At 36.1% G+C, this 20000-nt stretch overlaps 2 protein-coding genes across 3 annotated transcripts in view; one reads left to right on the plus strand and one right to left on the minus strand.

Moving 5' to 3' along the window:
- Nucleotides 1-4097: 4097 nt before the first annotated feature.
- LOC125047705 (dnaJ homolog subfamily C member 11-like) lies at nt 4098-18066 on the plus strand. Of its 2 annotated transcripts, XM_047646082.1 has the most exons (14): nt 4098-4245; nt 5939-6068; nt 6364-6496; nt 7122-7241; nt 7362-7459; nt 7715-7933; nt 8068-8275; nt 8591-8707; nt 9207-9398; nt 9633-9740; nt 10236-10371; nt 11275-11404; nt 14483-14532; nt 17393-18066. In XM_047646082.1, the coding sequence occupies exons 1-13, from the start codon at nt 4174-4176 to the stop codon at nt 14500-14502; spliced, it is 1683 nt and encodes a 560-aa protein (XP_047502038.1). In that variant the 5' UTR covers nt 4098-4173; the 3' UTR covers nt 14503-14532; nt 17393-18066. The 2 variants fall into 2 exon arrangements, with proteins under 2 accessions (XP_047502038.1, XP_047502037.1); XM_047646081.1 differs by lacking the exon at nt 14483-14532.
- The window catches only part of LOC125047704 (ectopic P granules protein 5 homolog), a 34595-nt gene continuing 31349 nt past the window's right edge, over nt 16755-20000 (minus strand). The window contains exons 40-41 of the mRNA XM_047646080.1: nt 19631-19751; nt 16755-19000 (exon numbers count right to left, since the gene is read on the minus strand). Of these exons, the coding sequence (XP_047502036.1) occupies nt 18761-19000; nt 19631-19751 (361 nt within the window). The 3' untranslated portion in view covers nt 16755-18760. The remainder of the gene's footprint in view (nt 19001-19630; nt 19752-20000) is intronic.

A 20000-nucleotide genomic window follows, 5' to 3' on the forward strand; every position in this document is an offset into this window, starting at 1 on the left:
GAACAAAAAAGTTTAATTCTTCCTTTGTGTTTTAATTTACTGCTACTTTAATCTTTTACAGTGAGTTCTCACAGTGAATCATAGAAAGAACATATTTAATGTCCCATTGTAAGTTTTCTGCTGTAAGACTGCTATTCTCAAATAAACCGTTAAAAAAACACACACACACACGTATATATATATATACACATTTACATATACATACATATGTATATACATATATGTATATATATTTATGTGTATATGCATATATGTATAAATATTTATGTGTATATGCATATATGTATAAATATTTATGTGTATATGCATATATATGTATATATACATATACACATATATATATACATATACACATATATAGATATGTATGTATATATATTTATATGTATATGCATATATATATGTAAATATATGCACACATACACACAAGCACATACATATATGTGTGTGTGTGTCTGTGCGCGTGCATGCGTGCGTGCATGCGTGTGTGTGTGCTTGTCTGCTCACTTATGCATATAATTATATGCAATACTATATACGCATATATATACATATAGGCACACACACATACAGTATGCATGTGTGTATTTGCATACTGTATGTATATGTATATGTATATGTATATCATCATCATCATCATCATTTGGGAGTTAACGCCGGCAGGGGCGCATAGCCGCATCCACCCTTTGTTTCCACCCACGAGGGTCCCTCATGGCGAGCCGCCAGGCAGGGGCCCGGTCCATCTCTAGTTCTTACGACAGGTTTGATCGATCTGCCCAAGCCACGACCTTCTCGGTCGTCCCACAGGCCTCCTCCACCCAGGGTTGTCACGGACAGAGACAACCTGATGAGCAGGATCATCCTGCGGGAATCCAGCCAGTTGGCCGTCTACCTGAGTTGGCGATCACGGGTTGTGCAAGTAACAGGTCCTGTACCGGTCTCACGGTGCAGCCGTTGGTTGGACACATGATCCCGTCAACTGTACCCCATGATCCGGCGCAAGGATCTGTTACAAAAGGCATCAAGACGAGATTCCAGAGAACAAGATAGCGTCCAAGTTTCACTATCATATAGTTAAACTGGCAGTATCAGGGCCTTGAAAACACGTAGCTTGGTCCTTCTGCACAGGTACCAGCATCTCCAAATACTCTTGTCGAGAGATTTCATGACCCCTGCTGCCAGGCCAATCCGTCTACTAACTTCCTGGTCTGACAGCCCAGAGTCGTGAACTGCACTACCGAGGTATATAAAGTTCTCTGTGACTTCGATGTTTTCACCGCAAGCACGTACCGACTGCACAGGGTCTCCTAGTAGGCCCCCAAAATCCTGGATCTTGGTCTTGGTCCGGGATACCTCTAGCCCCAGGGGCTTCGCTTCATTGCTAAATGCATCAAGAGCCACCACTAGGGTTTCCAGAGATTCAGATAGAATGGCAACATCACCAGCAAAGTCAAGGTCTGTAACCTTGATATTGCTCCACAGTGACTTTGGACAGTAGCTCTACCCATTATCCAATCCATGCAAGTGTTGAAAAGTGTTGGTGCAAGAACACAGCCTTGCCTCACGCCTGAACTAACAGGGAAGAAACTCGACACCCCCCTACCACACTTTACAGCACTTTCAGTACCTGTATACAGGTTTTCTATTAGTCCAACAATCCTTGTTGGAATTCCTCTTAGCCTCAGGATCTTCCAGAATGATTCGCGATGCACCGTATCAAACGCCTTCTTGTGGTCGATGTAGGCTGCGAGCAGCCCACGTCCGAACTCACGACGGCGCTCTACAATGACTCGAAGCGCCAGGATGCGGTCTATTGTGGACTTACCAGGAGTGATTCCAGATTGCTCCGGCCTTTGGTGCCTCAGCAGGTGGTCTCTGATACGTCTCAGTAGGATGTGCGCGAGTACCTTGCCTAGTACACTGAGTAGTGTAATGCTTCGGTGATTGCTGCAGTCCCAGCGATCCCCTTTCCCCTTCCAGAGAGAGATCACCACACCCTTCAGCAGGTCAGCGGGAAAGGTACCAGTCTGCCAGATGGCAGACAGGGCTGCATACAAGCCCCTTGCCATAGGTTCTCCACCAGCCTTTAACAATTCAGCTGGGATGCCACAAACACCTGCTGCTTTACCACTCTTCAGCTTGGAGATCGCCCCCCTGACTTCAGTCAGGGAGGGTGGATCCTCGCTGATGGGTGGGTCTGGCAGAGGAATCTCAACATTACCCGCATCCAAGTTAACTGAGATTATCTGGCCACTTGCTGAACGGACTGCAGTTGTCTGTGAGGAGGGCTTGGAGTTCAGCTTTCTCAGGGGTTGGTAGGCAGGACGAAGATCATTTACTAAGAAATGGCTTTCGACCTCCTCTGCAAGATTACTGATAAACTGTTCCTTATCCCTTCTCAACAGTGACCTAATCCTGCGTACCAGAGAACGGTGCAAGTTGCGATCCCCTGACAATCGAGCCGCACGACAAGCATCTGTGGCTTCCAGTGTCTCCTGCGAGATGAAATTCTGTCTTGTTCCTGGGCGTTCACCAATGAATTCCTGAGCTGCATCAAGCGGTTCACGCTTGAAGGTATTCCACATAAGAACAGGGTCTGTCAGGCCCTCGAGTGCTGTGAGACGACCAGAGATAGCCTCGGCAAGCCCCGGGCACACTCGTCCTCCCTCCCTCAGATGAAACACACACACACATATTTATATATGTATATATATGTGTGTGTGTGTGTGTGTGTGTGTGTGTGTGTGTGTGTGTGTTTGTGTGCTCACTCATACATATAATTATATTAATAATATTGTATATATATATATACATATATACACATATTGCATGTATGTGTTTGTAGACTGTATATATATACATATATACATATTTGTAGGTATATATCTATAATACACACACACACAAATATATATATATATATATACACATAAATGTGTGTGCGTGTGATACTATATATAAATTTGCTTGTATATACATTATATGCACACACACACACACACACATACACACACACACATACACACACACACACACACACACACACACACACACACACACACACACACACACACACACACACACACACACACACACATGTTTATATTGTATATATATATATATATATATATATAAATACAGAGAGAGAGAAAAAGAGAGAAAAAAAAAAAAACACACACACACACCATATATGTGCAATGATGTCCATTCGCATGTTATCTTTAGAGAACCGACGATTCTTAAAACCCCTAAGTTCATAGGAAACAAAAGGTAACAAGCATGAACATAAAATTATCTGAATACCCTCGCATATGGGACAGAATAGCAAACGGTGTTTACCTGTTGTGTTGGGCATGTTAGTACACAGGTAAATACTGATTGAGTTGATGGATTACATTTATGATGACATACCTTACATGTCGGCCTTTTATAATATTCATGGTATTCATATTACTGAATGTAAGTTATAATAGATTCTTGCATATAAGCCTACTGCTACTTCATTCGTAGAATTCTGAAATAAAATAAAATATCATCTCCAAGATAGAATACTGAAAAGCAATACTCGTGGTCTCTGGAAACGCCTGTTATTCAAAAGGCGAGGTCAAAAGCGACAATGGAGAAAAAGCGTAAATATATCGCTTAAATAACACCTGTTGTTATCGATACCATTTTATTCGGCAAAAGGTCAAAAACTTCCTGCTGTCATGTTATTCTGTACGATGGACCGAGGTACTTCAGACACTTAAAAACTTTCACTTCTATAACTCTTACGATCATTATCTGTTTGTAATCGTGATATATTCACGTATTTAAGAATAGCACATCTACATATTATTTGTAAAAAAATAAAAAAATATTGTAGAACGAGCCAATGCTCATATACGCTTAATTCAGGGGTATATTCTGCGAACTGCACTGGTTGCTAATTCGTAACTAGATAAAAAATATCCTTGTCAAGCTATTACTACATTTTACTCCCATTTGAAACAGAGAAATGATTAGAAATAATAAATTGGTAATAACTAATAAGATCATGTAATTACTACTGAGTGTTCAGTATAGAAAATAATATTTGTTCCAATTCGAACGCAACGACGGTCGTCTGTTGTTGTGATTGACAAGACGGCTCAAAAGTTACCTTAATTTCCGTCGAATTTCACGCATTACGCCATGACGGAGGATATAGAGGAGTTGCTGGATGACGGGGAGGATTATTACACCTTTTTGAACATCCCACGGACGGTAAGAACTTATTTGAAGCTTATATGAGACCCAATAACGGAGATGCGAGAAGGACGGTCGAAATTGTTGGTCAACGCTGGGATGACCTTCGTTTGCTGAAATGATCGAATTATACATTTAATAAGAATATGGGAGTATTAGCTTTATGCATTTTGTTGAGAAATACATGTTTATATCGGCGGTACTAAGATATTATTTTTATTTGATTTGTAATTGAGAGTTTAATTTGATTTCGGCTTACTTGGATAGTAAATTTAAATTTCGATTTGGGTTAAAATGTAGAACCAAGACTGAGATACTGTATATTTCGATTATTCTGTAATGGCATTGGCAGTATAACCAATTTTGATTGCTAAAATCTATTTTTACACTTGATTATGTAATTCAAGGTATCTAAATATACTTATGATTATGTAATTTCATCATGGCAAGCATTGATCATAAGTAGTACTTTATTGGCATGCTTCGATTTTTACATAGAAGATGAAAGGGAGATAGAGTACACTGACTTATAAAAGCATTTCTTTGTGAAACTTTATTCTGAAGGTTCTATTGAAATGTAGTTGAAACTGGCAGTGATCTAAGACGGATGGCTCATCTCAAGTCGAAGAGGATAGTAGAGCAACAATCAGAGCATCCATTAGTCTTGCTATCCAGTAAAGACCAACAAATATTCACCATGCACTTTCTTGCAAAATAGAGTTTGGGATGATTCTTTATTTGACAATAAATTACAAGGGAGGGGTATAAGCTCTCACTTCAGAAAACGTTCCAGAATAAGTGGTGAAAGTTGTTAGTCTTTGCCAGTGCACATGCAGGCATAGATTAAGATTAATGAGTGATTTTGTATTGTTTTACAATATTATGTTACTTGCAATAATGCCTCTACTAGGTGAAAATAAACTTGTTCATAATAGCAACCTTATGAATTGAGATGAAATGAATTAATAAACCTAGTCTAATAGTTTCCTAAATACATAAATATATATATATATATATATATATATATATATATACACACACACACACACACACACACACACACACACATACATACATACATACATACATACATACATACATACATACATACATACATACATACATACATACATACATACATACATACATATGCACACACACACACACACACACACACACACACACACACACACACACACACACACACACACACACACACACACACACACACACACACACTCACACACATTATATGCGTATATGTATACGTATATAATATGTAGCGGGTTTTTTAATAGTCAGCTCACAGTCTGTGTATTCTTATGATATTTTTGCTACTTTTTTAAAAACTTCATATTTTTCATTGATTTGATAGTTAACATTAGTTGTAATCCTCTTGGGACTCGTAAGTGCTTTATATCAGGGATATCCTCAGTGTTTACATTGAAATCTAGTTTTATCAGCAAGTGGTTATTTTTTCCCTTAACTTCACTGGTCATATAATCTATGTTATAGAAACAGGTCTCTCAAAGATTGATTGGTGGTCCCTCTCTACATTGTGTAGGCTCCTCAGGAACATGCACATGAAAGCCTTATATACTGCATATGATGAGAGATCTTGTGCCCAGCTCCATAAACTAGGCTGAAGGAAGCACCATAGCTTTATGAGATATTAACTTGGCCTCTGATTGAATCTTGTAACTTTTCACAGGCAACAGAAGATGAGATTAACAATGCATACCGCCGTCTCAGTCGTCTTTACCATCCAGACAAGCACACTGATCCCTCTCGTAAGGTGGAAGCTGAACTGCTCTTCAGTAAAACCAAGAAAGCTTATGAAGGTTGGTATTTTTTTTTTTTTTCACTTTGCTTTTATATTATTGTTATAATTATTGTCATCATCATCACCATCACCATCACTATCACCATCACCATCACCATCACCATCATCATCATCGTCATCATTATTGCTATTGTTTTTGTATTTTATTCAACTTGAACAATGCAATTGGTTCCTTAGTTGATATTGTAAGTTTGAAAAGTTATATTGCATTATTTAAAAAAAAGGCATTGCATACTAATCTGTTATTTCTCTTTTAACTTATATAGATTAAAACTTATAATTGTGCATTCCAGTTCTGAGTGATGCTCACATGCGTGCAATATATGACAACTTGGGGACAGCTGGATTAGAGACTCAGGGCTGGGAGGTGGTTCAGCGCACCAAAACCCCCAATGAGATCAGGGAGGAATATGAACGCTTGGCAAGGTGAGTTGTTGAGTTCCCTGGAGGTACAAATTGAAATAAAGGGGTATAGCTGGTTTTAAATTTATGAAAGTGACTTTTACACACTGGAATTATTTAATATTAATAATTAATTTATTGCTGTTTCTATTGTAGTTATTGTTATTTTTGTTATTGTTTTGTTGATGTTATTAATGATGATGATAATAATAATAATAACAATGATGATAACAATGATAATACTAATGATGATGATTACAATTACTATTATAATTACTGTTACTACTACTTATATTCCTACTATTCCTACTATTCCTACTATTCCTACTATTCCTACTATTCCTATTATTCCTATTATTCCTATTATTCCTACTATTCCTACTATTCCTACTATTCCTACTATTCCTACTATTCCTACTATTCCTACTATTCCTACTATTCCTACTATTCCTACTATTACTACTACTACTACTACTACTACTACTACTACTACTACTACTACTACTACTACTACTACCACCACCACCATTACTATTAGCATTACTGTTACTATTCCTACAACTATTACTATGGGTATTATTGTAAATTTTTTATTTGAAAGATATCACTTATTTTTGTCTATATGAATTACTTCTTGCTGTGCTTGCAGGGATCGTGAGGAGAGGCGGCTGCAGCAGAGGACCAACCCTAAAAGTTCTGTCACAATGACTGTCAATGCCACAGATCTTTTTAATGTTTATGATGAAGAATCTCCGTACATGGATTTACGGTAATATTTGTCATCCATTATTCTTATTCCTGGAAGCATTATTATCATATGCTTAGTTTTAATGCCTTTATGCAAAACTTCATTATTTTATAGTTGGCTTTTTTCTTTTTCTTTTTTCAGAGACATATTTGGTTTACCTCATATTGAAATAAGTGGGATGTCTCTGAACCAGTCCATTGAGGCACCACTGACGAGTAGAGACACTGCTATACTGTCGGGTGAGTTATTTCACATAGAGTTTACAAAAGTAATAGAGTCTTATTGAATATGTAAGTTAATTTTTTAACCATTCGAGTTTATTATTCCCTCTATCCATGTAGCTGTCATTATAGCTATCAGTGTATTTACTTCTGTAGAAGTGACTTGGTAATAAAAGTTTATATAAGTAAAGAATTATCATGACAATAAAGTAACTTGGCTATCATCTTAGAATACCTTCTCATACTCTTTCTTTCAATTATTTTTTAACGCAGGCAATCTTTCCTCTCATAATGGCAATGGAAGTGGAGGCATTAACTGTTCGGTGCGGAGAATCACGTCGGAGAAGGGTTGGGGGGAATTGGAGATGGGAGCTGGCAACGGGCTAAACCTTGCCTTCAAGGGTTTTAGGAATTTCTCTCGAGGAGTCTTTGGCAACGGATCAGTACTCACACACTTCACTCCCAATGGGCTGCGAGTAGGAACGGTAGCAAGTAAGTACACTAACTGAGAGGGTACTATTAACTATTGCATATATTATTGACTGAGCAGAGACTGAAGTTAGTATGTTGCAGACTTTCTCTTGTGACTTGTAAAAATTATCTAGTGAATATTTTTTTTTATACAGCTATAGCAAATCAATTGGACAAGCATACGGTTGGATACTTGACTTGGAAAGCTGGAATGCAGAGTGGCATGAACACCATGATCATTCGAGACACTGCTTCTCATCATATTGTATTTTCGGCGTATATTGGAATCCCGCACACATATGCTGCTCTGTCTTTTACACACAAAATGCCAGATAATGATGCAAAAGTAAAGTTGACTGGGAAGTAAGTATGTGTGGATTTTTTTTATTAATTATTATTTATTTATTTATTTTTGTCATGTAGCTTGATTTCTGAATTAATGAAATTCAATGCATCATTTTGAAAATGCTCTGTTGCAATGTTGTTTTTGGAATGGTAATGTGGAAATAAGCCTGGCAATAAAAATTTATAAACATACTTTAAGAGGAAGAAGATCAAAATATGTTGAGTGAAAACCTTTATTATTCTATTGAACTGTAATAGTAGACTTTTTTTTTATTATTAGATTGTGTACTTAGTATCCTGGAAATTTCATATTATGATCATTATTATTTTCAGGGCAGGCACATTTGGTGCAATATTTGAATATGGTGCAGAGAAGAAGGTTTCACAGAATAGCTCCCTTTCAGCCTCTATTTCTTTAGGGGTTCCAACAGGTGTACAACTCAAAGTCAAGTAAGTAAATTTCATATGGTAATGTTCATCTTATTTAAGCTTTATTGAACTGAGAATCAACCTGTCTTATCAACCCATTCACAAAAGGTTTTCCTCACCCCACACTACACCACATGTTATGGATTGCAGGCAGGCAGTTGCTTAAGTCAAAAGTTAGAAGTTTGGGAAATATACATTTATACCACTCTCTATGCTTTTGGCTGCAGCATATATGATTTTTTAACAAATGAGGCTCAAAACCTACTTATAATTTGCTATACTCCTTACTGCATTTAGGACCTAACAAATGAACATCTGTTTACTGCACACAGGATAGAGCAGGTTTCGACCATGGGGCACTTTCACATAGTATTTAGGCCTGTTTTGCCATGACATGATGAGATACATCTGTTGTGTTATCAATTTTTGACACAATAAAAACAAACATAAATATACCAGTACATTTGTGTTTTTTACCAATAAAAATAAAAAATTTACCATCTGTCTCCTTTGCTTCCAGACTTCATCGTGCATCACAGACATATGGAATGACCATTTTACTGTGTGAGGAAATTCTACCAGCACCTATTATGTATGGAACTATGGTGCCTCTGGTCAGTTGGTTGGCAGTGCAGAAACTTGTGATTCAACCATATCTTCGGCAGCGGAAACAGACAGAGCTCCAGAAGCAGAGAGAAAATAATAAAAGCAGGTATGTTACTGTCTGTTTTGGACTATATTGGTCATGCACATACAGATTCTTGTTTAAAGCATAATAGTTTTTTCTGTTTGAATGAAACATTATTTTTCTGTGATGCATGTAGATGTGTTTTTATATCAGTAATTTTTATTCATATATATTTATTTTTATTTTATAATGTATGACATCCATCATATATAATAACTAATATAAAGAAAGCTAATTTTATCACTGGTCCCTTGGTAGACTGTTAGAGAAACGACGTGAAGCCAAGGCAGCAGTGGACCTCATGCGAGAGACGGTGAAGAGAATCGTGGACCAAGAAGAGGCTCGCAAGGGCCTTGTAATCCTTCAGTTAGTATTCTCTTTTCTTTTATAGATAATAAGAACTTTGTGGTTTTATTCTAAAAATATTCAAATTTTAAACTAGAAGTCTTTATTGAATGATTATTTTTTTTTTATATTGAAAATGATTTTATAGAAAGAGAGAGAGAATTTTATCTTTTATATACATATGTATATGCATATGTATATACATACATATATACAGTATATGTATGTATGCATCCATCCATACATACATATATACATATGTGTATACATGCTAGTATATAGTGAAGTGGTTGACATCCATTGATGGATGTATCTATTTGCAGATTTCTTTTTTGATTAGTTATATATTTATTTCCTTTTTTTCTCATGTCTTTTTAATATGAAAAAAAAAAAAAATCTTTTCATCTTTAACATTGTAAGGCAGTAAATATTTACAATATCTGACTAGAACATTATTGTTACAATGTCTCAGAAGATATTTGTTCACAGATAATGATGCTAAGCTTTTTTTTACAGGGCATTGTATGGGCAGCTTGTTATTGAGGGTACACAGGAGGATGAATGTGAAGTGTCGGAAGAGATTGTAGATGTCACCATTCCACTGCAGTGTTTGGTGAAGGATTCAAAGCTTATTCTCCAAGAGTCATCCAAGGTTGGTCCTCTCTAAATATGTAGTGTATGTGTCTTCTTGGTTTGATTAAAGAAAGTGGTTTGTTTTTCCTAAGTGCATATCATACTTGTACATATCCTTTTGCTTTGATAACAGAAAGTAGATTTCTTAAATGCATATTGGACATCCATAAATCCATTATTCATTTGAGTGTTTATTTATATATTTTCAGTATTATTATTATTTTTTGTAAAGTTGGGTGAGGATAGACCTTCATTAGTTTGTGTAACTTTGCATGTGGGCTATTGTCTGGCTTGTGGTAGTGTGCACAAAATCTTATTTAAGTGATTGGGTCAAAGACTCATTATGTGATAAGATGTCCTTGTTGTCTGTACTGATTCACCATAACATGATAAGACATCATCCATTGCCACTGGATTGAATATGTAAAATGAGATGTATGTAGCTTGTGTATATCTTTTTAAATGGATACTGAAAGTGCCTTGATTTTCTTTTAGGAAATTAGGAAATGTAAATTTTCATTGAGTCACTGTTAAAGTCTGAAATGTTTAGTTTAGGGAAATCAATTGTAGAAATAATTTTCCTTTGGTCTCTTTCCTGAAACAGATGTACTTTTGTTAGCCACTTGTTATAATGCTCTACTTTTTAGACTTATATAGACCTGACTAAAGTCCTGTATAATATTTTTCATGCCATCTACCCAGTTTTGCAATCATTTGACAAATTCATCACACTGGTTGCTAACCTTTATAAACCATCATTGTAATTGTTCATGAAACATTGGAAAGAGGGCACTGAAACTACTCAGTCCCAGTGAAAGCCAATAGCAACTTCTGTTCATCATGTTGGGTAATATTGGATTAAAAGATTTAATCCTGAAGTACCTGAAATTATTTCTGTTAATTTGAATTTTCTTGCCAACAGTGTTCGTTACCAGGCTTCTATGATCCATGTCCAGGAGAAGACAAGAACCTGAGGGTCAGATACCTGTTCCATGCTGTTACTCATGAAGTTACCATCAAGGATACAGAATCATTGAGGATACCCAAACAATGTAAGAGACATTTTTCATTTTTTGTTTTGACAATCTTTGCTCTAAGAAAATTTAAGTGTATTGAATTGCTGAGCTGTAAATTCACACATAGCATAAATGGATCAGATTGAAGTGGTAGGTAGAATTACTATAGATTGAGTGGAATGTAAGACACTATAGCTGAGTTATCCACCCTACTAGCATTGTTGTCAGAAAACCCCTAAGTTATATCAGCCTTGCTTCTGTGATAAAGCATACAAACAAACACAAGCAAATATTGAAAAAAATCACATGTGCTCAAGATTAATTACTTTTTGCATTATTAGTTTATTACTAGTGCTTGTTTGTGTAGCTTGAACGTGGTGTAAAGTTGATTGACCCCTTGGTGACGGGTGAAGAAAACTACAGCCGCACGCCACATTTCGAGCGGTTTGTTATGACGTCTAGAGACGTGACCCGTTGTGAAGGGGTTAAAAAGGGTTGCTAGGCCTTGTTGGCTTTTGGAAGCAGAATCAAGAATAATTTACAATGCTAGTACAGAAAGTATAAGAGCTAGTCAGTAGCCAGTATGTTCCTGTTTACCAGTGCTTGGCCACAAGCACCCACAATTAGTTGTTCTGCATGAGAATTGATAATTTAATTTTTATTTTGAAGATTGTATTGTGCATTCTGCTTGGCAGTGTAGAGCACAAGTGTATGTTAATTAGGATGTTTCATAAAAAGAAGAAAAAAAAGATGAATGTCTAAATAATGGTTAGAATATCTAGGCTTGGTTATAATGGTCAGAGTAAGAGGTAGGAGGCTCATTATCTTAGATATTTATATTGCTATTCAAATGAAGGACATAAGTAAGCCTTGCATGCTTCCACATTGCCAACAGTGGGTTGCAGGCAGTGAGGTATGTGTTTATATATGTATGCATATATATATAATAGAATGTACAGAGGCACATGTACACACATGCATGTACATGCATGCACAGACATACGCATACTCATATTCACATGCACAGACATACGCATACTCATATTCACATGCACATGACATACACATAAACAGCACACAAGTACAAACCACACACACAAGCATACCCCCCCCCCCCCCCCCATAAAACACATGTATGTGACACATGCACACAACACATACACAAACACAATCCACACACACACACAATCCACACACACACACAATCCACACACACACAATCCACACACACACGACACACGACACACTGTACACACACGACACACAGCACACACACATACGACACACAGTACACACAGTATGCACACACACGACACACAGTACACACACACACGACACACACACACGACACAGTACACACACACATGACACACAGTACACACAGGACACACAATACACACACACACAGTATACACAGTACACACACACAGTACACACACACAGTACACACAGTACACTCACACATGACACACAGTACACACACACACATGACACACAGTACACACACACACACACACACACACATGACACACAGTACACACACACACACACACACACACACACACACACACACACACACACACACACACACACACACACACACACACACACACACACACACACACACACACACACACGACACACAGTACACACACACGACACACACGACAAACACATGGCACATATGTCACACACACGACACACATGACACACACACGACACACATAGAACACACAACACACACACACATGACACACGACACACACACTCAGGTGTATGTGTGTGTTGTGTGTCGTGTGTTTTGTTCAATTTGCTTTACCACCACACAGGTGATGGTAAAGCAAAGTGAGCATGGAACTGATTTTGGATGAGTATGGAAGAAGCAATTATTGTTCTCGAAGATTAAGAAGATTTTGTAAGTCATAAAAGCATTCTACTTTATAGTATGTCAATAATGATATCAAATTTATTGCGTGTCATTAATAAAATAGAGCTACAATATTCAGCCCTACTACAATAAAACCCAAAATTACTAAGGTATTTTGTATTTATTAAAGAAGTTAGTAATTTGATAATACTCTATTATTGTTTAGTTTCTAATTCTGCATGTTGTCAGATACATCTTTTCTGTCCAAAAGCCTCTTGCTGTCTTGCAATCATTTTTTTGTCTGATTGCACGTAGACATGACATGATAGAGTATACACATGAATGAATATATTTATACTAACATGTGTACATCTGAGAGCATGAATTCTATTCAAAATTATGGATATATGGCCAGCATATTTTTCAGATAATGCTGCATGGTCAAGATGCCAAAACAATTGAATGATATGTGAAACTGGTCATGGGGATGTAAATTCCAATTAAATAACTGTATTAATAGTAAAGGAAAGACATGAATTAAATGTTGAGAAAGGGGGATCTACAAAATGAGCAGGATATATTAGAATGCAAACCTATTTGTGATGTTATATAGGTGTAACAATTGAGTTACTTGTTATATAGGTGATTGTCAAGACCTGAATTACAAAAATGATTTCTTTAAGAAGGAATTTTGAATATAGTTGTGGTTGATAGGTTAGTTGAAGTCAGAATGGCAGAAGTAGAAGGGAGATGGGAAGATGAGGGAGAACCAGAATTTAAATGGTTTCTTTCTTTCACATGATACAAGAATATATTTTATCTTATGGAGTGAGGAATTTTGATGACTTTTTAGACTTTATGCAAGCTGCTCAACCAGCTCCCTCTCTTTTTCTCTACATGTTTTATATCAAACCATAGATGTTATGATATTGCAGAGGAAATGAATTGATGATAGTTACCCTTGCAATTATCATAAATATTTGGCAACCCATCCTTTAATTTGATTTGAATTTATGTTCTTTGATTTGCATGGATACATACACACATATTCTTATTATCTAAAGTGGACCAGTTTATGAGTTAGTTATATAATTAGCTTGAAAGTAAAAGGTTTAATCAAGCACGATATGAAGAAATGCTTCACCTAGTGAAGGTAAGTCTAGCAGACATGCAGAAAGTGATGATTCTTCTACTATATGCTTATAACAATTGTCTTCTAACTGAATATAACTATTATTGTCCATCAGATCACCACGAAGGATTCTGAGCTACTTCAGATATCCAAACTTTAATTAAGGTAAAGCATTCCCCCCATTGCCTGTGGGCTCATGGCTTGGGACGTGTGTGTACCTTAGAAGCAACACTGTGCTGGAGAAACTGTGTCAAAACCTTTCGTTCAGAATCTTTTTTTCTATATCTTACATAATTTTTTTTGCATTTTTAATGATTAAAACATTTAATGAAGTATATATATATATATATTATTATGATTCCCAACTTACACTTAGCAGACTGATGCTTTTGTTGAAAATATCTGTACTGTGAAACATTTTTATCAGGCTTGGTAACATCACACACAAATTGGTCAGGTTGAACTTCTGTAATATCAATTCTCTGAAGAAAATAGTTCCATTTACACATTCCTTCTTCTCTGTCTGTGTATATAATATGTAGGTTTTAGATTGAAGTCAGTAGAAGAGAAGTTTCAATTTGTAAAATACAAAATTCTAACATTTTTAAAGATGAAAGGTATGGACCCAAGTGTCATCTCCTTTATTACTAATATATACTTTTTTTCTTTTTTCTTGTAGCAGCCAAAGCCTATGTGTGCAATGAACCATTTTCTTTGACTTGTGTAATGCAAGATCTAATTTTTGTGGAATGTAGAAGGCTATTTTCCAGTATTTTCTACCCTTCCTTCCCCTTGGCTTTTCATTTAATTCTCTAGTGCAGTGGTTCTTATTTTTCCTAGTTTCTTAGTCCTGTGTACGATGTGCCATCCCCCATCCTTTAAGTGAGTGTGCGTTATCATCTCCATATCCATTTTAACCCCTTGTTCGTGGGTGGCATCTACTATGATGTCATGGCGGTGTAGCGCCGATGCCGCTGCCGCGGGTGGCATCCCTACAGATGTAGCCCATACGGATATAACCATTTGGTAGATTTCACGGCCGCCGATAAAACTCATTGGGTTAACCTATTGATGCAAGAAACTTGCATTGTCCACCATGGTTATATTTTATTTATTTATTTATTTACACTGTGATGGCTGCACAAGACTTTTGTTATCAAGGATTCAATAACTAGGCTTACTTGATCTTATCTGTGTACCACATTCATTGAATTTATCAAAAAAAAAAAAAATTATATTACTATTCTTATCATCATTATAATAATGAAGGAATAAAAGTAATCAAAATATTTTTTCCATGTGCTGGTCCAGGTTATATGCATTATACAAGTATTGCTGAAACATAATCACCTACTTATAAAGCTCTTTAACCAGTATCTGCCGGGCCATGCCTGTAGCTATCAAACCGACTTATCATACCAGGTATGGGTTATAGGTGTCATGATGTGCTAGAGCGCATCGAATAGAAAGTCCCACTACATGAAGTGAACTCCCATGCCAAATAGCAGGATGGTTGCCAGAAGTCACCTGAGTCAGTGGCGCCAAGAGATTTCTGATACCGTCATTGAGGGATTACCCCAACACTGCCGGGTAAAGAAAATAGATAAAAAACTTTACGCTGTGGAGATTAACCACAAGCTGATTTTGAGTGTGGGAGTTCACAACATCAAGCCGAACGTCCAAGTCGTAGCACTCTGGCACGTGGCCCGGCAGTAATTGGTTAAGTGATTAGTCACCTCTTCCTTATGGACAAATAGGGGAAAAAGAAAAAATTAGTGGACAGTGCATGACAAGGGCTCCCAGCTTCATTAGATGATAAAAAGTCAAGTCAGCAATATCAGGTTTTCCCAGATGATATGAATATCTGTACATTTAGTGAGCACCTCATGTGTCAAAAAAAAAGAAGGGAAAATGCACTTAATTCCTAGATTTTGAGGACCACTGCTCTAGTATTTATTCATTTGAATGCATTGTATTTGCATAACTCTTAACAAATGTCTTGTGCAAAACTAAAAATCAACAAGTGAATACTACTAACCCTCTGGCTGCTTTTGACCTATATTGTAAAAAAGAAAGTACTTATTGCTACTTGAAGTCACTATATCATTTAGTGTTGGTGATGTCAGGGTTTGCATAATCATAGAACATTTATATACAATCATTCTCAATCACAATTGTTTTTCATTTGGGGTACAACTGCTTGCTTTGTATTTTTTTTCTCTATTTCTTAACCCCACATTTATACTTGTGACATAATCAGAATGTTATATGTCTAAATGCAGAAACTGATGTACGTGGTTTACAGTTTTAAAAAATCCACTGTGTTATATTATGTTATTCAAAATTTGTAGGCAAGGTTAATTTTTGTGGAGACAAAAAACAAGATCTGTATTTAAAATGTTTTATTGTTTTGTTTTGATCACTTCTCATTTGTAGTTGAAAATAGTAGTTTATTAGTGCATGAACAGACATGATAGGCTTAATTTACTAAATCTCATCTTTTCTATTTTCATTTTTGCAGTTTTCATAATACTGGAAAAAATACAGGATAATGGTCTTTGGAATGTTGTGGGGAAGACAGTTTTATTGTTACAGCAAAATTATTTATTGGTGGTTGAGAGAGCATATATTGGCCAGAGCCAAAGCTAAATTGTAAAATAAAGTCCGGTGTGTAGTGATCCTGTTTTGCTGCTGCCTCAGAAGAAAGAGAAATAAACAAGTAGATTGAATAAGAAATAACCGGATTGAATAATGCAGATAATTTGTGTTATGTAAAATTAAATATAATCATAGTGCTGGCAGTAACCTTGAACTGTTGCATTACAGATGAAGATGAGGGTGGGATGATGATTATATTATATTATATAGTCTGTCTTAAGTTTGATGTTCTTTAAGTTGATCACTTGAAGGACTGACCATTTAATAAATAACCTGAACTTGTGCAAGTGATCTGCTGGACCAGGTAATATGCATTTTATTCAGTATAGCTGAAACATAATCACCTAATAATATTTTTTCATTCCAGCTCATCGCTTGGAGACGTAACCAAGAGAACTGCCCCCCTCCAACTTGTATATATGTAATGTCCACTGCCCTTGTTCTGCATGTATATACTGTAACTCAAGACTATGTGTTCTGTTATCCTTGAAGATTTTTAAAGTTATATATGGTTGTATGAATATTGAAAATATGTATATTTAGTTAATATAATAAATCCAATTGATAGGACAAGGAAGCACAAATGTTGCAAAGAAATGTAATTGACAGATCAATTGATGTGCTTTGACAGTCAGGAACCTGGTGTGATTATGCATTTGCCATACCAATGTGAGTTATATTTTAATGAATTGCTCATAGTCTGTGTAACAGTAATATACTATTTTGTAAATTTGAACTTTTATCTACTCTGCAGTGGCATTTGCTTCCACGTCATGTCCCTATAAAATAAGTGTTTAGTATTGCTCAAAATACTAAGCAGCTAATTTATGGACATTCCGAACCAGTTTCCAAATAGGTGTGTGTGAGATCAGGTTTCAGATCAGCTTTGTGGCTTTCAGGCTGAATCTGCAAGAAGGGAACCAATTGGCTGTCCTAGATGGGGCTCAAGGAGATTTTCAGCTCATTAGTTTCTATACATGTACTGTATATTTCATCTTGGATCATGAAAATAAAATATGGACTAGAGTACATTACTTGAAATGACTTGTCTCATTAACCTATTTATTACAATAAAAATGTTTTAATTTTTGAGTTTTGTATATGATATTCCTCTTTAAAATTATACCAAACCAAAATCAACTAAATATAAGTAGCTATCTATACTTCATTTCAGAGCAGCTCCAAATTTGATTAATTAATAACAATTAATTTGTAAAATAAAAATATATCTAATGTTTACAGAAAGGACCTGTATCTCTGCTATTTCAGGATCTTTCTATAAATATTAAACTTTAAAAGGGACACACAACTACAAGAATACACACTGTAGAAAAAATCATATATAAACTCATCTTACTTTTTACATATTGCAAATGTCATACATAAACCAGCTTTCATTTGACACCTTTATGGCTATCACAGGCTAATTTAATTGAAACTCTGGCACAGAACAATACTTTTTCATATATATACAGAAAAGAAAGAAAGAAAAGGCAAAATTGCACTAAACCAAATTACACCACACATTACCTGCAGTTCATGCCAATCCTCTTGCTACCTGACATTCAAAACACGCAAAATGGTGGTGCAACTTAACCCCTTGATGATGGGTGAAGAAAACTAAAAATAAACTCTACGCTCTGGAGATCAATGGCAACGCGCTGACTTTGAGCACGGGACTTTGGTGCATCAAGCCAAATCAATGCTGTGACGTACAGGCGCATTAAGATCTACACTACTCATCATCAGGAGGTGGAGGTGGAGCTGATGCACTAGTGGAGGAGACGGAGGGGCACATCCGTGCCTCAAGTGGAAAGTGTTGTGAGGAGTGTGCTGCCTGAGGTGGTCCACCTGTGGCTCTGTTTTTAGCTGTTGTGGTGAGGTGGTAGAGTAATGGATGTAGAATCAGGTCTGTCACAAGCTCTGACAGAAGGGTGGTCACATCCGATATACAGTGTGTTGGGTCCTCTACAAACTGTAAGGAAATTAGATCCCATTACAATGGAATGAGATTAATTTGACGTAAGAAAATAAGAAGCTGAAATCTATATTTTTTAGAATGATAACATGAATACTGTGGTTATTAAAACATACAAATCTGGATAACTAAATAGTTCATCTGAGTCCACAAACATCTTTTGAAAATCTAACTATATAAAAAAAAAAAACTGAGTGGCATACTGAATAAATTTAGTGCTAAATAATTAATCCTTTCAAGCAGGTGTGTGTATCCAGATTAGTGTCCGGTGAAGAAAACAATTTTTGCTCAGCAGCCAGACAGGAGAGAAGGGGTCTGCTGTGCCATTATGTAATTGTGATGTATTTGAAATTTCCTGTGGCAACTGGCTTAATAATATTAATCTATCAAATACATTAACCCAAATTAGATGTTCACTGTAGTATTTTTTTATGAAATGTATTTATATACAGATACATGATTTTCCCCTTTGAGTTTATTTATTTATTGATGCCATTATTATAATATAATTATAATTATTACAGTGTTATCAACAATACTAACAGCAATATAAATAAAATAAAATCTTTTCAAAATCAAGGAAAAGGGTAAAAAGTGACTTAACAAAACAATAAATCTATACATTACCTGTATGGTTTTTGTCAGAGAATGGCTCACTCCAGCATAAGTTGCATTTGCAGTAAGGCCCCTTAGTTGTTCTAAAGTGCACCGATCATTCTTGATGCTGTCTTGCGTTTCATCTATGTCACTACAGATGAAAAAGTAGTATCAGGCACAAAAGAGACTTTCCATTTAGTTTTTTATGTAAATACTACCTTAACCCTAAAGGTTGCCACTTATATAGATCATTTTGACACCCCACATTTACCAAGGGCAAAATTTTCCTATATAGTTTATACACTTTCTGATCCTGATGTGTAGGACCCCAAGGTTTTGAAAAATATTGACCAGATACCACTCTCTCCCACCTAAGTTCTTTTGTACTTTAGATCAGGTG

Source organism: Penaeus chinensis, chromosome 41 (assembly GCF_019202785.1).
Source record: "Penaeus chinensis breed Huanghai No. 1 chromosome 41, ASM1920278v2, whole genome shotgun sequence".
NCBI lineage: Eukaryota > Metazoa > Arthropoda > Malacostraca > Decapoda > Penaeidae > Penaeus > Penaeus chinensis.

Excerpts from the sequence above, each read along its gene's own strand:
- LOC125047705 (XM_047646082.1), top strand. The coding sequence starts at position 4,174 with ATGACGGAGGATATAGAGGAGTTGCTGGATGACGGGGAGGATTATTAC. Across the intron at positions 8,708-9,206 it reads GGTGTACAACTCAAAGTCAA|ACTTCATCGTGCATCACAGA; the intron begins GTAAGTAAATTT and ends CTTTGCTTCCAG. Across the intron at positions 9,741-10,235 it reads AAGGGCCTTGTAATCCTTCA|GGCATTGTATGGGCAGCTTG; the intron begins GTTAGTATTCTC and ends TTTTTTTTACAG.